This window comes from Parasteatoda tepidariorum, chromosome 9 (assembly GCF_982258835.1).
Source record: "Parasteatoda tepidariorum strain Cologne lab strain chromosome 9, Ptep-v5.0, whole genome shotgun sequence".
In the NCBI taxonomy this organism is placed as follows: Eukaryota; Metazoa; Arthropoda; class Arachnida; order Araneae; family Theridiidae; genus Parasteatoda; species Parasteatoda tepidariorum.
Genome location: NC_141763.1, coordinates 91,909,989 through 91,927,940, shown reverse-complemented (window position 1 = coordinate 91,927,940; position 17,952 = coordinate 91,909,989). Strand labels below are relative to the sequence as shown.

The following is a 17,952-nucleotide window of genomic DNA, read 5'->3' as shown; positions in this document are numbered from 1 at the left end:
GGATTTCAAAAATTTTTATGGTACATTTTTCCATTTTGCTAAATTTTTGAAACAATATTTTAATAAATTTATATTATTTTAATAATTATAAAAAGTAAAGTGAAAACATGAGAACAATGATGAATGATGAAACAAAACAAACAAGTAAATTTTCAAAAACTTCGACTTCCCAAAAAATTTATTGATTATTGAAAAAAACAGCAGTCTTGAAAATTGATATTGGTTATTGAAGATGATCCATTAGTAACGATATAAAAAATTGGCTCTGTACTTCTTTAAAGTTATTGTCAATGTAAGAAATGAATTATTTTTATTTAAATGCCCTCGTGTCTTATATTTTTATATATTGCTTTGCCAAAAATTGGCTCTGTACTTATTTAAAGTTATTGTCAATTTAAGAAAGGAATTATTTTTATTTAAATGTCCTCATGGACTATAATTTTATTTATTGCCTTGCCGAAAATTGGCTCTGTACTTATTTAAAATTATTGACAATGTAAGAAAGGAATTATTTTTGTTTAAATGCTCTCGTGTCCTAAAATTTGACAATTATTATTTTTACTTTTGATAGAATGACATGGATATTTCCGTATCGTGATCTGTCGCACCAATTACAATCGCCAAATAGATCAGGGGTCTGTCCAGGTACTGTATAGCGGTATCTTCACAAATTCAACTTTAGGAAACAAAATAATTTTTTCTTAAAATTTTATTTTCGTATCCCTTAAGAAACGATAAATCCATATTTTTGTGTGATCTTTTAATATAATTTTTAATTTTTCACAAATTATGTCAAAATTTTCACAAAATAGGTACCTCTCAGAAAAACCTATACAGACCCCTGTAGATTTTATTGCAATTTTTTTAAAAAAATATGAGGATGTTCGCCTGTGGGTGGCTACGATTTATACCTTTCTGTGATGGTTTTTTTAGTTTCTCGCACGCCACTGCCCGGAAGTTTCCAAGACTTGGCGATTATTCTGCCACAGATCACGATACGGAAATCTCCCCTATGGCATATTTGTGACATTTATATTTCGAATGTGTTTCGTGTGTTTTTTTAAACAATATAGTAATGTTTGCATAGTAATTGCTAGAACATGACACTGGAATACCAATGCCACCGATCAAGTTAACAAAGTTGTTACTCTTCGTACTTCAATTGGAAGTAGTTAAATTTGTTGAACATTAAGCATATTAAATTAAATTGTTTAGAGTGTCAATTCAGATTCCTCATGGTTTGGCCAATATTACTGAAACTTCATATTTGGTTAACATGATAATTCTTAGTTTTCATTAAAGTCACCTTCAGGTCACTGCAATTTTTGTTCGTTGTTATGCGGTCAGTTTTTGGTTTATTTTCTCTTTCCACAAATAAGAGAAATGTGGGGCACTTAGTTGTAATTTTGTTTATTAATAACGTAGCAGAGACAATAATAAATTGCATTGTCTGAAGGGTTGCAAAATTGGGTATATTTCCCTATCATGATTTGTCATGCTAACTGCTACTACCCATGCGCCTAGTATATTTTAAACTTGCAATTTTAAAATAAAAAAAACATTAAGGTTTGCCCCGGGGTGACTATGAGTTACACCTTTAGAGTTGGTCCCCTTTTGTGATGTTACATTTAGTGTCTTGCAGGCCTCTGCCCGGAAGTTTCCAAAATTTAAGCGATTATTATGTTTAAGATCATAATACAGGAATTTTCCTACAAAATTAAAAGTAACTTACTACCCATTTCCACAGACTGATAAATCAAACTATTTTTAAAATTACACCCTAAGTTATAGTATTATTGAGCATATTTTATTGTGTCATCTATATAATTAATAAAATGATTTAGTTTTCCCATTAAAAGCTTGTTTACATATGGCTCCATGTTCGAAACAAATCTAAGCGATTCTGTTCAATCGATAACAAACGATTCCTGTATTTATTTTTTAATGCCACTATAGTTAAAAAGTCTTTTTCATATAATTAAGATGCCACCAAAGGAATTTCTATTTTTAAGACTTCTGTGGCCCAAATGCTTTCACTTTAATGGGCAAACCATAACTTAGGAGGATTTCTTGATAACTGTAGCTTGTGCCTAAATAATCCCCAAGCTCCAACATCTCTTAGGGGACAAACTGAAGGAAAAAAATCCAGAAGAAGACTAACTTGAAGAGTTTGACAGTAAAAGAACACATTGGGGAGCCTTGAAATTAGTAGTTTATATGGTCCGAACATTTGGGAATATGGTTACACCCCTAACACTTGCTTAAAACGTGATAAATAAATTGTAACGAATAATAGTCCTTTGTTTCCCTTGAAAAATTTATCTTTTTTTTTTTTCCCTTAAATAGTCTGGGGCAGAGGTTGCAAAGTAGTCATATATTTAAACCCGACTTATGCTCAATTTACTATTGAAGAAACATTACTATTTGTACTGAATATTTTAACTACTTTAATTGTAACAGTATTATGGAAATACTCAGTCTGCTCACATAATATATTGCCAAAGAGTCATGCCGAGACATTTTCTATAAAGCAGGCTAAAAGCGTTATGATCATCTGGCTATAGTCTGAGAATAAGAATAGGTGGTGTATCCAGTGGCAGAATCATGGCGTTACAGGAACTTCTTGTAGAAAGATCTTTCTTTTGGGGATGCAAAATTTTGATATACTTTTGAACTCAATGTTTTGTAGAGAAATAAGGGTTGAAGAACAAGTGTTAGACTAATTTTTAGTTGAAAAACTTCTACCTTTAAAAATTTAGACCTAAGTTATAAAATTAAGAAGATTATGCTGCTTCCCTCGATGTGTGTAGACTTTTTTTTTAAACCGAAAATACTTATATTGTTATAAATTGGTTAATTTTAAATACTACTACTATTAAAATTATCTTGTGGATTGATATTAGTGCTTGTGAGGTTTAGCGCAGAAGGCCAGGTAAAATTTTGTCTCGGTGGTGGTACTCAGAAATGTTAGCTTCTTATTTGAAAGTGGTTTGGAGTTTTACTAACCACAGAGGTCGGTAAAGAAGTTGATTTTTTGTTCATTTTATAACCGAGGGTGCAAAGCTGAATTTATTATACTCAACTAATGGTTAATTTAAAATTGAAAGAAAAATTTTCTCTCTGAATTCAAGCTATTTTTTCAATAAAAATAGCTTGAGATTTAACAAAATATATTTATATTAAGTATAAATGATTTTGATTAAAAAAAACAGCTTTGAAAAGAAAAAAATTGAATTTTTTTTACGTAAATTAAAGTTTGATTGACTAATGACCAAATATCAAATAAATGTCAGCTTTGTTTTAATTTTTTTTAAAAACAAAAATGACTAATTTATTGTTTTAAAAAAAATCTACTTAATTATTACACTTGTGTGCATTTAAATAATTAAAAAATGAAAAAAAGGAGTAAAGGCAAAAAATGCTTTTTAACAAAGTATAAATTATTAAAATGCAAAATACGCCTATTAAATTGTACTGCTTAAAATGAAAAAAAATGTTTTAAGATAAAAACAAGGAAATTTTTTTTTTATAAATAGCTTGAGTTAAAAATGAAATAATATCCAGCAGTCGCAAAGTCACAGTAGTCCCACTAAAAGTGATCTAAAAGAAACATTGTTAAATCCTGACAAAAAAAAGTTCCTGCATGGAAATCGTAAAACAACAGAAGTCCCACTGAAAATAATTTTGAAAAAAATTTTAAATCCCAGCAAAATAATGCACAGTAACAGAAATCCCATTAAAAATAATATTCCAGGAACGTAAAACCTTGAAGAAAAAAAAGATCTTGGAAAAAAACTGCATTGTGTTCTACATTTTGACACTGATCCACACATAAGATCCCAACACGATTAAATTTTCTTTCCCATTCAACTTCGCGAAGCGAACATCTTTGTTTTGTAGCTGAAGTAGCTTTGCAGTAGTAATCAAAATCATGTTTGTTACGCTCATTAACAGCGTTTGATTAAAGATTCTTTGATGTTAAATGATATGTGTCTTGTTATAACAGTAGCTTAAATCAGAGTAATAATGCATTGCGAGAAACGAAAGCCACTATATCGGCATGACAATGTATGTTTTAAATCGATATTTTTTGTTGTATCAATACATCACCCAGTCCTAATAGTAGCATTAAATTCATTACAAATATTTTTGTTTAAAAACTATTATTTTATAAAATGTAATTTGAAATTTTTCTCTTTAGTAAAGAATGTCTGAACCTCAACAAAGTCAGAAGAAGAACAAAAAGAAAAAGAAAGCAAACAAATTAAATGGAAACCAACATGAATTGAAAAGTCCGGAAGAAAATCTCAAAGAAAATGATGCTCAGAAATCTAACATAGCCCTTGCTGCAGCATTGCCACAAAAGGTTGGCGTAACGACTACATTCAATGATGTTGAAGTAACCATGATGAAAAATGAAACCGAAGTAACTAATAGTACGACTAAAAAAAAGAAGAAGAAGAAAAAGAAACAGCAGCAATCAACCGAAAATGCTGGTGAATCTTTACCTAATGAAGAAGATAACCAAAGTTTATTGAATTTCAAAGAAAATCACATAGAGCTCGTAAACCATCCTGAAATAAGTGTTACAATTTCTAATTCCCCTGTCGTCCCTTTGAAGGAAACTACATCTGAAGATAAGACTAATTCTGTTAGTGATAAAAAAGAAGCATCTGAAGCTCCAAGTTCGAATTCTATGAAAAAGAAGAAGAAAAAAAAAAATAAAAAGAACTCTGAAAGTGAATCCGCCCCAGCTCCGTCTGCTCCAGTTCCAGCAAATGATGACTCAACTCCTACTTATGTGAAATTGCCTGCCGACGGTGGTAATTGTGTGCTTTTAGTTAGCCACGACAGCTTTTCAAGTGCAAGTAGACAAGTGCCCGATAATAATGCATCTGGAAATTCTAAAAATAATGTGCCAATGGTTGTATTGAAAAATCCTGAACTTAACAAAACTGAAAGTAACGTACCATTCGCTCACGCAGCTGCTCAAAATGAAAACAGCTCTTCAGTCAGTATATTTCCTGTGTACTCTGATTCAAACAATGAAGAAAAGAAAAAAACTGATTTCAATGTTGATTCGAGCCTTAATAAAATAAGCAACATGATTAAGAACAAGGAAGAAAACTCAGTATCTAAAAATGGTGATAATGCTGAGGTTAACAGCACTGTGACTGAAGATGGAGAAGAAAATAAGCCCACAAAAGCACAGTTAAAAGCAGAAAGGCGTGCCAAACAAGAAGCACAAAGAGCTGCTAAATTAGCAAAAGGTACTGAAAAAGACATTAAAGCACAAAATTCTGAACAAACTAAAGTGACAACGAAATCCAATGAACAACCTGTATCTAAACAAGTCGTTGTTATCAAAGATGTCTCTCCCAATAAAAGTATTTCTAAACCACCTGTTGAGCAAGAAATACACAGAAAAGTACAGATTTTTTCTCATTTGCCTCAGCGTAAAGATTTACTGTCAAAAAAGATAACATTTAATAATTCAAAAATACCCCCACCCATATTAGAATTGGGTTCTCACTATGCTAAAGGCATATTGTTTGGTTCAAATGCACGATGTGTTGGCTTTTTAGGTGCTGTTAGGCAAGTTATAGTGGACTATCAAACACCTCAAACTAAAACTCTTTCTAAAGATTTGGAATCTAAACTTCAAAACTACTTTGACTATCTTAATAGTTGTCGACCTCTGTCAGTTAATATAGGAAATGCCATGAAGTTTTTAAAGCACCAAATTAACCATATACCAGAAGGAATGGATGATGCAAGAGCCAAGGAAAGCCTTTGCCAGTCTATTAATGATTATGTAAGGGAAGAAATTCTGCTAGCTAAAGAAGCAATTACTATTTCAGCATCGGCAAAAATCGTCAACAACGACACCATCTTAGTCTTTGCCTACTCTTCACTCGTAAAAGATGTGCTTTGTAAAGCCCATGACCAAAATAAAAAGTTTCATGTCATTGTTGTTGACTCCAGAGCCAAGTTGGAAGGTTTGGAAATGCTTCGCCGGCTCGTCAAGCATGGGTTGCAGTGCTCGTACATATCTATCAATGCTGTTTCTTACGTTATTAAAAAGGTTAATAAAGTCATAATAGGAGCCCATGCTTTATTAGCCAATGGATTTGTTATGTCACGCTTAGGGTGTAAAATATTGTCACTAGTTGGTTCTACAAATAGCGTTCCTGTTCTAGTATGTTGTGAAACTTACAAATTTTGGGAAAGAACACTTACAGATTCTATTGTGCACAATGAGCTTGGAAATCCCGATGATCTGGTAACGATGAGCCTCGATAAGAAAGATAGCCTTCTAAAGTGGCGCGACTTGTCTTCTCTGCAAATATATAACCTTTTGTATGATGTAACACCATCAGATTTCATTTCTGTAGTCATAACAGAAAAAGGTTTAATACCATGTACTTCCGTTCCTGTACTTTTAAGAGTTAAACATGCTGGTTTGCAAGAATAGTTAAATTATAGTTTGTTATTTAAGGATGAGCAGTTCTCTTAATTATCTCTTAAAGTCCGCTTGGTAAAATATTTAGCATAATAAATTATTTATTTTTTGAAAGGAAGTCTTAAAAAGATGGATTTGAAAACAATGTTTATAAAAATAGAGAATTTTAATTTTTGTGTTTCGCATTTATCTGAATTTAATGAAGGAAAGAAGGAAAAAAAGATACTTATCGGTTAACTAAGCATAAGTAAATTCAACTATTTTTTATTTATTTATCTTGGGTGAGGGTCATTTTGTTTTGTTTTTAAAAAATAAAATTTTTTAAAAAAAAAGTTGAATTTCCTTTCATTAGGCTAACCGAAAGTGCTAAAAAAATTATCTGTTCAAAATTATTGTAAAGATTTTTGTTACATTTCAGATCATGCAATTCAAATGTATTTTTGAAGTTAATTTGTGAAAATTGATTTAATCATAAATTTTTTGAAAAAAATAATTGAAATAAAGGAAAATTTAAACCTTGCATTGAACTTTTTTTTTATACAATAATGTTTTTTACTAAGAAAATAAAAGGTTATAAAAAATAAAATTTTAAACAAAGTAATAAATGTTAATCTCATTTGCAAGCTAAAGCCTGTGATAGAAAATAAGTTTCTTTCTTTTTTTTGTGAAGTTAGAGTTTCGATCACAAGCAATCATGTGTTCATTGGTGGGGAAAACATCCCTTGAAGCCATAAACTAGGCAAGTGACAACTATTTATGGAGCTTAAATGTTGTAAATTATGATATTTTTTTAAGCTTGCCGCTAAATTATATTTCACGAAAGCTTTAAATTTTAATCAATTTATTACTGTCATTCTTACTAAAACAAAGGAAAATTAAACTCAAAATTGTTGCTTTTTATTTTGTGATAAAAATTACTTAAAAATCTTTTCCTTTTTTGTTTGTATTTTCATCTATCAGCTTTTTCAATTCAGATCTTATAAAAGTGAAAATTCTTAAGTTTTGAAAACATTTAAACTGCTTTTCCAAGCCTTATACCTAAAGCCCTTTGTGCATAAATATATATTATTATCTTGAAGATTCTAAATTAAATTTTAGTGATACAAAATAAATTAGGTTTAAAAGTTTATGTGTGAAAATTCATTGCACTTTTTTGTGCATGAGGAAATGAAGATTGCAATTAGAATTTATTCTTTTTTGTCAAAAGGCTTTAAATTAGAGAAATCTAAAAACAATCTACACAAATTTGAACCATTTGTACGTTTGGTGTTTTAATGTAGGTATCGATGGAAGAGAGGCTTTCTAAGGTTGTCGTAAACTTCTTGATGCTAAATGTTAGAGGAACCTTTTACCGCTCTAAAAATATTCAATAAGTGCCACCTGAATTCTCCAAAATTTAACATCAATAAATAAGTGCTGTGTGGCTATAACTATCCCCAAAAGTTCTATCCTCCAAAGAATCTCGTATTTTTCAAAAAATTATCATTACTCAGTTGTGGTTTTCATTTTAGACAGATTTCTGCCATTTAATTGTTACATGGTTTGAGAGCATGTTCTGTTTTAAAATCTTAACCTAGATATGAAATTAATTTAATCAATATATGGATAATCTTATTTAAGCAGCGTAACATTTACATACTCTTCAGGTGAAGAAAAAGAACTATTACCACTGTATTTATATTAGGTGCAAATTTCCAGCAGTCATTATTTAATTAAGCATTACTGGTATCAATAATAGTTTTGCATTTTTTTTTATTGTCTCCATAATTAAGAGCTTTTTCTTTTTTTTTACACTATATTAACATGTATCAGCGGTATCTAAATCGACTTCACAATCCCTTAAATTTTACGAAAATTCTGGGGTCGACGTACACCAGTAATAAAGTTGCACATTCGTTGATAGTGAAATATTGATAAATTATAAATGAGATAGATATGGATTAATTCATCCCTTTCAAAAATTATTTTAATATATATACAATTTATTTTGCATTTTCTATACATATAAATTTTTTTTTTTTTTAGAAACACTACTTTAAATTACGTTTAAAAAATTGAGATTAAGAAAAGTTAATTTAATTTATTCACGAGTCTTTCAGAAATATTTTCAGTGGTCGACTCGTACAACTGACTTGTCAGAAATTTACTCATAATAAAAAATAGGGTTTGACTTATACACTGGGATGTATGGTAAGTTCAAAAAATAAAATTTTCTTTGCTAATTTAAGCTTTTATGATGTTGGAGCACAAATCTAATAACCATATTTCCAGTCTACTAAAGACAGAATTGCAATTAAAAGGACACATTGAAGCTGTTTCTGACTATAATTTGATTATCACTTGAATATTATATGCCCAATTACTGAATGATACTCAAGTTAAATGTGTATTTATAAAATTTTATTTCATTAAATCAAATTTCTTCTCAATCTTAAATATTTATGTAAAAAATGTCAAGCCATCAAGGAAAACTTAGTCGTTATGTAGACACAGTACTAGCTGCATAGTTATGTTATTTAGTACTTGCTATTGTGCATCAGATAATTTTCTTCCACCACCCTTTAAAATAAGTTTGCAAAGCATAAAAGTCGTGTTTTATATAAAAAAAATTTTTTTAAGTTTTAACAGATTAAATAGACACAATGATAAATTTCGGAGGTGTTCTATAAAAGCTTTTTACATATGACTTTTTTAAACAAAAGCTATAAAAAAATTTAATTTTAATAAAATTATGTTAGTGTCTTCTGTTCCTTCATGGAAAGAATGGATTTTTACCTATGGATTTGTGTATAATTGTTGTATTTATCTGTGTGATATATTTTTTGGTTCATGGGCTTTAATTTTGAAGATCAATAAATGTAAAAGTATTTTCTATGTGTTTTTTATTTACTGGCATCCAAACAGGCGGTTATAAGGATTTATATAGCATAGATGTAGAAAGATAATGACTGATGAAACTGCGCTTCCATTATGGAATTAGTTAACTGAATTGTCACGTTAGAACTTCTGCCATTTAACTTTCATGTTACTTGGAGAAAAATTACATTTTTGATAGTAATAACAATTCCACCCATAATTATTAAATATATAAGCTAATTTCTAATAAACTTAACCTATATGTATAAAAACAATTGTGTGAAGTTAAGGAATTTTTTAAAATTTTATTTACTAAATTAAAATACAGCAGAGCGCCGATTATCTGAACTGCTCGGGACCGAACGTGGTTCGAATAGTTGGAAAGTTGTGTGAAATCTAGTTTAAATGATTATTATTTATGCACTACCTTCTCTTCTTTACTTTTTCAAGGGTTAGAACTGGCAGTACTATCTAAAATAGCTCTGTTTAAAAAAAAAAATTTCAATTTTTAAATATTTTTTATTTATTTCTTTCAAACTTTTTTTTCATTTTGAATTTTTTTAACCAATTTTCAGCTTTTTAAATTTTTTAGTCAATTACTGATTTAACCACATTTTTCTTTATTTTCCATTGCAAAAGAAATCCAGCAAATACTTTTGTTTGAAAGAAGATGTTCTTTTTTGAGCAGCCGTATCCCTTGTATGTATATGTATTGTGGTTATTGTAAAATGTTATCATAAATATTTTTTTCATAACAAGAGTCTAGGTCTAATGAAAAAACATGGTAATATGCATTTCACTAAGCATTTCTAAAAGATAAAATTAGAAAATTTTTAGTAGAGGGTTATGGTTAATATTTTATTAAAAGTTTTGGTGTTACATATACGTGTGTGTTTGAATGGCTGGAGTTACTGACAAAAGCTGAATTTTTAACATTAAATTTACACTAAAATACATGTAAAGAAAAATAGGAGAATCTATAAAACACTGTTAATTGGAATCATAATAACAGTCCCATAAATATTTTAATAATTAAAATTATTTAAGAGCACAGAATATTGGAAAGACCTGACAAAAACTGTAATTTTGCTAGATTTTTTCAGTCCTTTTTCTGAAGTGGATCCCTATTTAAAATAACGAAAATCTCAAAGATATTCATAAAAATATTTACGGAAAAAAGCAATAAGTAATTGATTGAGTAATAGTAATTTTACAAAGAATTAAAACCGAAATTCTTGTATCAATTAAACAATTACTTTCTTCTCCAGCTATCAACAATGAAGATAAAAAAAAAAACTTTTAAATTTACTAGTTTAATTTTTGCAACATAAAACTGTTTTTTTTTTTCCTTCCTAATTCAAGTTTTTTTTAATTTTTTTTTTAATAGAATTTGGTAAAATACTTTAACAAGGAAAAATAAAGCACAATATTGTCGTTTTAGATTTTCCCATTTTGGGAGAAATGTGTAGCAGAATTACTGATCTGTATTGAATTGAACAAGTAAATAACACGTGGTTTAGATGTTTGTGTTCTAGATTTCCATTTTAAAAATGAAGCTATTAAAAAAATCTTAAGCTAAATAACAATATTAAAAAATGTGTTTATTAAGTTAATGTAACAAAAATAAGTTTTATTTGTTTTAAACAAAATAGGCACTGTCTTTCTTCCATAGTTCTTCCAAAATATCACATATAGAACTATCAGGAAAACGATCTATCCATGATTTTATCATCCCTTCAACAGTTGAATCATAGTTCTTTAATACAACTTTACCATCTAAAAAATACAATTATTTAAATTAAATAAATTAATAAACATTATAATACAGAAACTGCAATTTCTATTCAATTATATTACTAACAATATCTAGCTTATTAAAAACTTTGTCATAGTTTGGCTAAGTTTATTCATTTAATTTAAATAGAGTAATAATACAAATTAGTGATAGCTAACTTTTCAAAAACAGAATAATGAAGGATTCTTTTAATAAAAGACTATTTTCAGGGCTTTAATCTTTACCAATCCATGGATTTAAATAGATTTTATACACTTTAGAAAATGTATGATAGAAAATTTTTGGCAGCATGATTATTTTTCACAATGAGCAGAAATGTAACAAAAAATCAGAAAATGCTAAAGAAATTAAAAATAGGAAATATTACAGAGTCAAAGAAAAATTTTATGCCTGTTATATAAAAATTCTCAACTTCAAATATTTTTTTTCATATATTTTAAATTGTTATTCATTAATTTCAGTACTGTAAATTTACCCATGTCCAAGAGTTCTTGGGTTCGATCCCCGCCGGTCGAAGACTCCCCGTGAAGTAAATGGTGACTGATACACGTTAAATCTGCAGAGTCGCAAATGTTCCTATAACAAATCAATGCCTCTGGGGGTACTGATGCAGGAGTTTCCTTCTTTTCTGAATACGTTCAAAATTACAAGGCTACAGTCTTTACCTGTTAATTAGACCAACAACATCAGGTTAATCCAAGTGACCACGGATTTATCTTAAAAGTGGGCTCCCTCCTTCCCCCCCCCTTCTCTCTACATATATACCAACCGGATCCGAATTATCTGAACCACACAAAATGGCAGCCAAGAATTCGAACCTGCAATTCTAAGATTTGAATTAACTTTATGAATTAAAGTACAATTAGTATTAGAAATTGTTTGCCGGTAAATTATTCATTTAACGATATCTTTTTTCATTCTGTTTCACTGCTTTTTTTTTTTTTTTGTTCGCTGTAACATTTTAAACTAAGAATTCTGCCCATTGTTTAGCAATAGGGATTACATTTCCTCTGCGGAGGGGGGGGGGATGATTTGGTAGCAGTTTTCACTAAGGAACTGTTAAAATGTGCTTGAAATAGAGGCATGTTTTTTTTTTTTTTTTTAAGAATGCAAGACAAAAAATTATCTTTAATTGTTAATTAAATTACACAAATATTGAGTGAAAAACTGTAATATTAGAAGGGTATGTGTCCCTTTGTTTATGAAATGTGAGGGGGTCAAAGCACATTCTACCTCTCTCCCTGTTCAGCGATCCTTGAGTTTATCTGTTGATAGTCTGGGAAGAAAAATAGGCGGTGTTCTGAAGTGTTAGCACTGTCATTGCATGTAGTTTCTGAACATTCGCATATGCGTCTAGGGCAAATGGGTTCATGGAATGGCCCTTTAAATCATTTTCTAGAAGAGAGTGCGCCACTGAATAAGTTAAGGAACATGGTCTATTGAAAATAGATTTTTAGCACAAGTATGAAGCACCAGAGATACTACAGGCAGAAGGACCCCCATTAACAGGTACAATTCAAAGACCAGGGAGCAAGGTTTTCACTAGAGGTGCATTTGAAGAGTTATAAAAAGAAATTAAAGAATTAAATATAACATTTTTTACATTATTTATTTTAAAGGTAATTATTTATATGATATAAAAAAAATCTTTAAATTTTAGAGCAAGGATATTTTTATTAAATATTTTTCCTCACATGTGTGAAAATTAATTCATTAAAAATTTAACTCATATTAGAGCAACTCAATGAATTAACAAAAATAATAAATAGTAGTACAAAACATATATTGAGAGGAATTCTCTCTTACAAGTAAATTAAATATATTTTCGAAAGTTTCATTAGCATGTTTCCACGACTATAATATTGGTTTATTAAATAACTTCCACTATGAGCTCTTTTTTTTAAAAAAATAGCCATTGTTGAAGAGCAGACCTAATTTTGGGTTTACGACTACTAATGTTCAACTCCGCAGCCTTGTAATTTTGAACCAATCCAGAAGACAAGGAAACTCCTGGATCAGTATCGCCAGAGGTATGATTTGTTATGGGAACATGGAGGACTCAGTGATTCGACAGATTTAATGTGCATCAGTCACGATTACAGGGATCAAACCCATATAATTCATATATATATTTCAAACCTTCTTGGACACGGGCTCAGTGCCCTACCAACCAGGCTTTCCTGGCCCCCACTATGAGTTTATACAACTGAGTTGTATGATACAAATAAGCAAACCTTAGTGTATTGAATATTTTTTTGTACAATTATTTATTCATTTTTTTAGGCACATGATTTGCGGGCAACTTTAGAATATTAAAAAGAACATAGTTAAAAGGAAGAAAATAAATTTTAGTGGTTAAGAGAAGCTAAAAATTTCAAACCTTCTTCAAATGTGTTGACTTGTACGAACATAATTCTAGGTTTCTTTCTTGCCATGACAATATTTCTGTAATCCAAGAAAGGATGGGCAGTTTCTGAACTCACTAAGGAATAACCATCGTACATTTTTCTAGCTGATTCAATGTCTGCAGTCGCTTTGTACAGCTAAATTAATAAAAAAAAATATAGGAATGTTTGATACATTTACAACATTATAATTACAACAAATTAATTTCTGCCAAGGATAATTTAGTGTGATAGTTTTGTAAGTCAATGGGTAGAATTATTCAAAGAATCTATTTTCACAGCATTATCAAGAGGTACTTCCAAAACAAAAAAGATCCAATAAATATTGTAGCCTCTGTCAAAGAGTGGTAAAAACTAACCATATATTTTTACTGCTTACTCCAAATTCCTACTTATACCCTATAGAACATTTGCGGGATGAATTAGAACAATACTCAACATCATTAAAATCTAAATTTGAAATATTGTTAGAACAAAACATATTTTTTCTAAGACACTTAGAAATGAGAAGGTAAAAAAACTCGGCAAAATGGTCGTAACTATAAATGATTAAAACAATTGGTGTTCAGCAGTAAGTATTATATTTAAATATATTTTAAATTTAAATACATAGAATTTATTATTGTAAAAAAAAAGTTATAAGATTTTGAAAGTATTTTTAAAGAAAAATATTCTAATTTCATGTTTATTTAAATTTTATACATAATTTTAATATCTATACAGCAACCATTACAATTTATTTTTAAATTCAATTCAATTTATTGTTTTATTTTTCTAAATAAATATGTACTCTTTGTTCAACTAAATATACTTATAGTACTTGATCATTTAGTTTGATAAAAATATTCTAAAATTTCACACAGAATTTTAAAATCTTTATAACAACCAATCATAGTAATTTACTTTTAAATGTGATTCGTTTTACTATTTTTCTAAATTAATATGCACTCTTTCAATTAAATAAACTTATAGTACTCGATACATTTAGTTTGATGCATATTCTGTTCTCAAAAAACTTAATGCAAGTTAAAAAATAGAATAATTTGTGTTAACAGATATAACTCTAATTTTGTCATTAACTGATTAAAATTTTCATAATGACTTTTTCTTAATATCAACATATTTTTTAATAATATCAGACATTAAATTTTGTTTTAAATATAATTCTCACAGTAAAATAATTTTTCCTGTTTAAATTAAAATAACACAAACTAATTTTTATCCTTAAGTTATAAATAAATCTTTAGCAGAAACTGTAAGGCCATCAATATTACCAATTAACCTAGATTGCAATGAAAGTACAGTACAGAACCCGTTATCCGGAAATCTGAAAACCAAAAAACCAGAACGAACTTCGATAAATTATCCTCCATTTTTAAATTTTTTTTTCTTCCTCATAAGATTTTAGGATTTTTCTTTCTTTTTTGAAAGATGTTTACCTTACCATCATTTTGGAAATAATCATTAGTGTATTACTTCGTCGTCTTTTCTTCTTTTAAGATTATTTTCAAATATTTTTTTTAGTTGAATTTAACAATAAAAAAAACGACTTTTTGTAGCGATTCAGAAATCCGGAAAAATCAGTTATCCAGAATAGCGATGGTCCCGATCGTTCCGGATAATCGGTTCCCTACTGTATTTCAAAATTTAAATTTTTCAATTTCTCCTTGGGTTGTAAGAAACATTTCTTATAAATAGTTTTTTCCATGGCTTTTTTTTCTTCTTTCCTACTGCGAAAGAAACTTGCCTTCCATGACCAAAATTCTGTTAAAAATATGGCTAAAAGGATTAGTAGGGTAACTACAAAGTAGTCAATCCTACTGCTAAAGTATGTTTTTTATCCCTCTTTAATAGCAGTTCCCAATTGTTTCCTGCTATGGAACCCTAAATGAAAGACGGAAACACAGAGTTAGTAAATAATGTTCATTAGCAATATTAACCAAAGAAACACTGCTAATCATCATGAAAATAATTAATATGAAAAAATTAATGAATTTTTCATTGTTTCATCAATATAAATCTTAAAATTAAGTGACAGTTTAATTCACAGGTCAGAAGTGGCTTCTAGTCAATTTCTCAATTTGATTTTAAGCATCCAATGAAAACTATAAAGAATTGTCATCAGAAAAACACATTTCTATTTGAAATTTTTTTTTTAATTGAAAAGTTTGATGGAAAATATTATTGCAACTATTGTTGCTTTTTTAAAAAAATAATAATAATTTCTAAGTAATACTTTGCTTTAATTTCACAAAATTAACCGAAATATGAAATGAATGGTTACAGGTCTTACAAGTAATTAAAAAGGTAATTACAGGTTTCAAAAATCATTTCCAATTTTTTTGAAGGAAAAAAAAAATCCTAACTATCAGAACCCAGGTGACAAACCCACAGAACTCTAGGGTTTTGGGGAACACCATTTGGGATTCGCTGCTTTATAATATTACTTATCGCGTGGATTTTTCATTATTGTAGGATGGTGAATGTACCTGTAATCTCCGCAAGAAATTCCCTAATGCTGCTTTTCCAACTGTTTTGATCTTAGAGGCATCTAAAGTTAATAAAAGATCAGGATTTCCATCAGACCCTTTCACTTTCTCTATCTTTACAAAATCCTCACCGGCTTCAAGCATGACTTGCAGCATTACGTAACGTGCTTGACGATGAGCCTGAAAACGTTTGAGATAAAATATTAAATTATATTTAAAAGTAAATGGTAAGACCTTAATTTTTTTAGAAAATATTAATAACTATTTTTTCTTAAACATAAATTCTGAAGGGGAATTAATATTAATTGAGATTTAGAAATATAAGTTAATCTATCTTTTTTTCAACAGTTCAGTACAATGATTTTTAACAATGTTAGCTGTTGCTAAGTCCCCAAGTCCACAACAAGAATACAAATGAGTTTTGCACAGGTTGTTAGAATTACATAAAGAGCAAATTGGGGGATCTACGAATCCAAGTATTAGCAGGGCCCATGTTAAGCATTCACCACCTTGGAAAATACGATAAAATCACTAATTCAGCAAAAAAATTGCGCTTATATATCAATTACAAGCAAACTACATTAATACGTTGCATGACTAATTAGAATTATATTAAATCCAGATAATCTTAAAAAACAAGAGTGGTTCAGGGGATAGAGGGTTCGCCTTCCAATGAGGAGAACAGGGTTCGAATCCTAACAATGGCTGGTAAATACGAATTCCGCATCCAGCTTGCACTGACCACATTGCTAATGTAAAATATCCTCAGTGGTAGACGGATCATGGGTTAGAGTCCCCTTGCCGTTAGGCTAACCGTTGGAGGTTTTCTCTTCCATGTAAAACAAATTTGGATTAGTTCCATCAAAAAGTCCTCCAGGAAGATGAATTTCTCCCAATACTTAATCCAGGAGTTCCCTTATCTTCTGGATTGAGTTCAAAATTACAAGGCGTTAAGCATTAGTAATTGTCAACCCAAAAAACTGGGTTGGCTGTTCAATGACAGTTATAAATCACAAATAAATCCGAGCAAAAGAGACTATAGAAATATTAAAAAAACTAAAATTCAGATAACGTGGTGAAAATCTTTCTTACAGATTATGTCAATAAAGCTGACTAAATGGTAGCTAGATGCATATTATCATCCAACTATTTTTACAGAAAATATGTTTTCTTATGACAATATATTGTTTATTAAAACAGCCTTATTGCAAAATTTAAAAATTAAAATAGTTGCTTAAATAAGAAAATTTAAATTTGACTTTATCATTATAGATTATCATTTTTCAATGAAAGATATAGTTATAACCACTTGCACTCAGCTGACAAAAAACATGTTAAACTCCCCGCCCACATTTTGATAAAAACTCTGTGAGTAGTATAAAAACCCATAAATCAGAATTAAATGATTTAAATAACTTCTTTGACAGCCATTCTTTTTTTCTGAATCATTACATCACGATATAAAAAAAATTTTATTAAAAAATAAGACTTGAATGAAATATTTTGTTTAAAATGAAATATATACATTTTAAAGATAGTCGGAGTCTAAAACAGCACTCAGAATACAAACACATATTTCGCTGAATATTTCTGAAATTAAAACTATCTGTGCATTAACTGAGGGTACATTTGTTTTTCTTTGAAAGTTTACCCAAAATTCAAAAGCCATACAGAAAAGAGACATGCTATTTTTTTATCTGAATAATTTTCAACTTCTTTTTTCGACTTAATTTGCTTACTTTTGTTTAGAAAGAATAATTTAAGGAAAGTCTCACTAATTCTTCCTTTTTTACTTTTGTTCACCCCTCTCTTCTTCTCAAGTCTTTTAATTTACCAAACAGGATTGACATCATCAGTTGTTGAACTTTGCAAAAAGCCACAGTAAATCAGGTGCTAACAACAGAAGCTATCTGCATTCTGATATTAGCACTTTCAACTCTTTCA

The 17,952-nt window shown here is 29.3% G+C and overlaps 2 protein-coding genes across 5 annotated transcripts in view; one reads left to right on the top strand and one right to left on the bottom strand.

Moving 5' to 3' along the window:
* Positions 1-83: 83 nt before the first annotated feature.
* On the top strand, positions 84-9,335 carry LOC107441734 (uncharacterized). 2 transcript variants are annotated; one of them, XM_071186071.2, is made up of 3 exons: positions 119-292; positions 572-645; positions 4,202-9,335. In XM_071186071.2, the coding sequence occupies exon 3, from the start codon at positions 4,208-4,210 to the stop codon at positions 6,473-6,475; it is 2,268 nt and encodes a 755-aa protein (XP_071042172.2). In that variant the 5' UTR covers positions 119-292; positions 572-645; positions 4,202-4,207; the 3' UTR covers positions 6,476-9,335. The 2 variants fall into 2 exon arrangements, with proteins under 2 accessions (XP_015910585.3, XP_071042172.2); XM_016055099.4 differs by lacking the exon at positions 572-645 and having other exon boundaries at positions 84-292.
* A 1,564-nt stretch (positions 9,336-10,899) lies between these two features.
* LOC107447610 (dipeptidyl peptidase 3) overlaps positions 10,900-17,952 on the bottom strand; it is a 31,354-nt gene continuing 24,301 nt past the window's right edge. For all 3 annotated transcript variants that reach the window (XM_016062560.4, XM_016062557.5, XM_016062559.4), the window contains exons 17-19: positions 16,009-16,188; positions 13,495-13,657; positions 10,900-11,095 (exon numbers count right to left, since the gene is read on the bottom strand). In XM_016062560.4, coding sequence (XP_015918046.3) covers positions 10,959-11,095; positions 13,495-13,657; positions 16,009-16,188 — 480 coding nt within the window. In that variant the 3' untranslated portion in view covers positions 10,900-10,958. The remainder of the gene's footprint in view (positions 11,096-13,494; positions 13,658-16,008; positions 16,189-17,952) is intronic.

Bases quoted from the DNA above. Each gene is read 5' to 3' on its own strand.
- LOC107441734 (XM_016055099.4), top strand. From the start codon at position 4,208: ATGTCTGAACCTCAACAAAGTCAGAAGAAGAACAAAAAGAAAAAGAAA.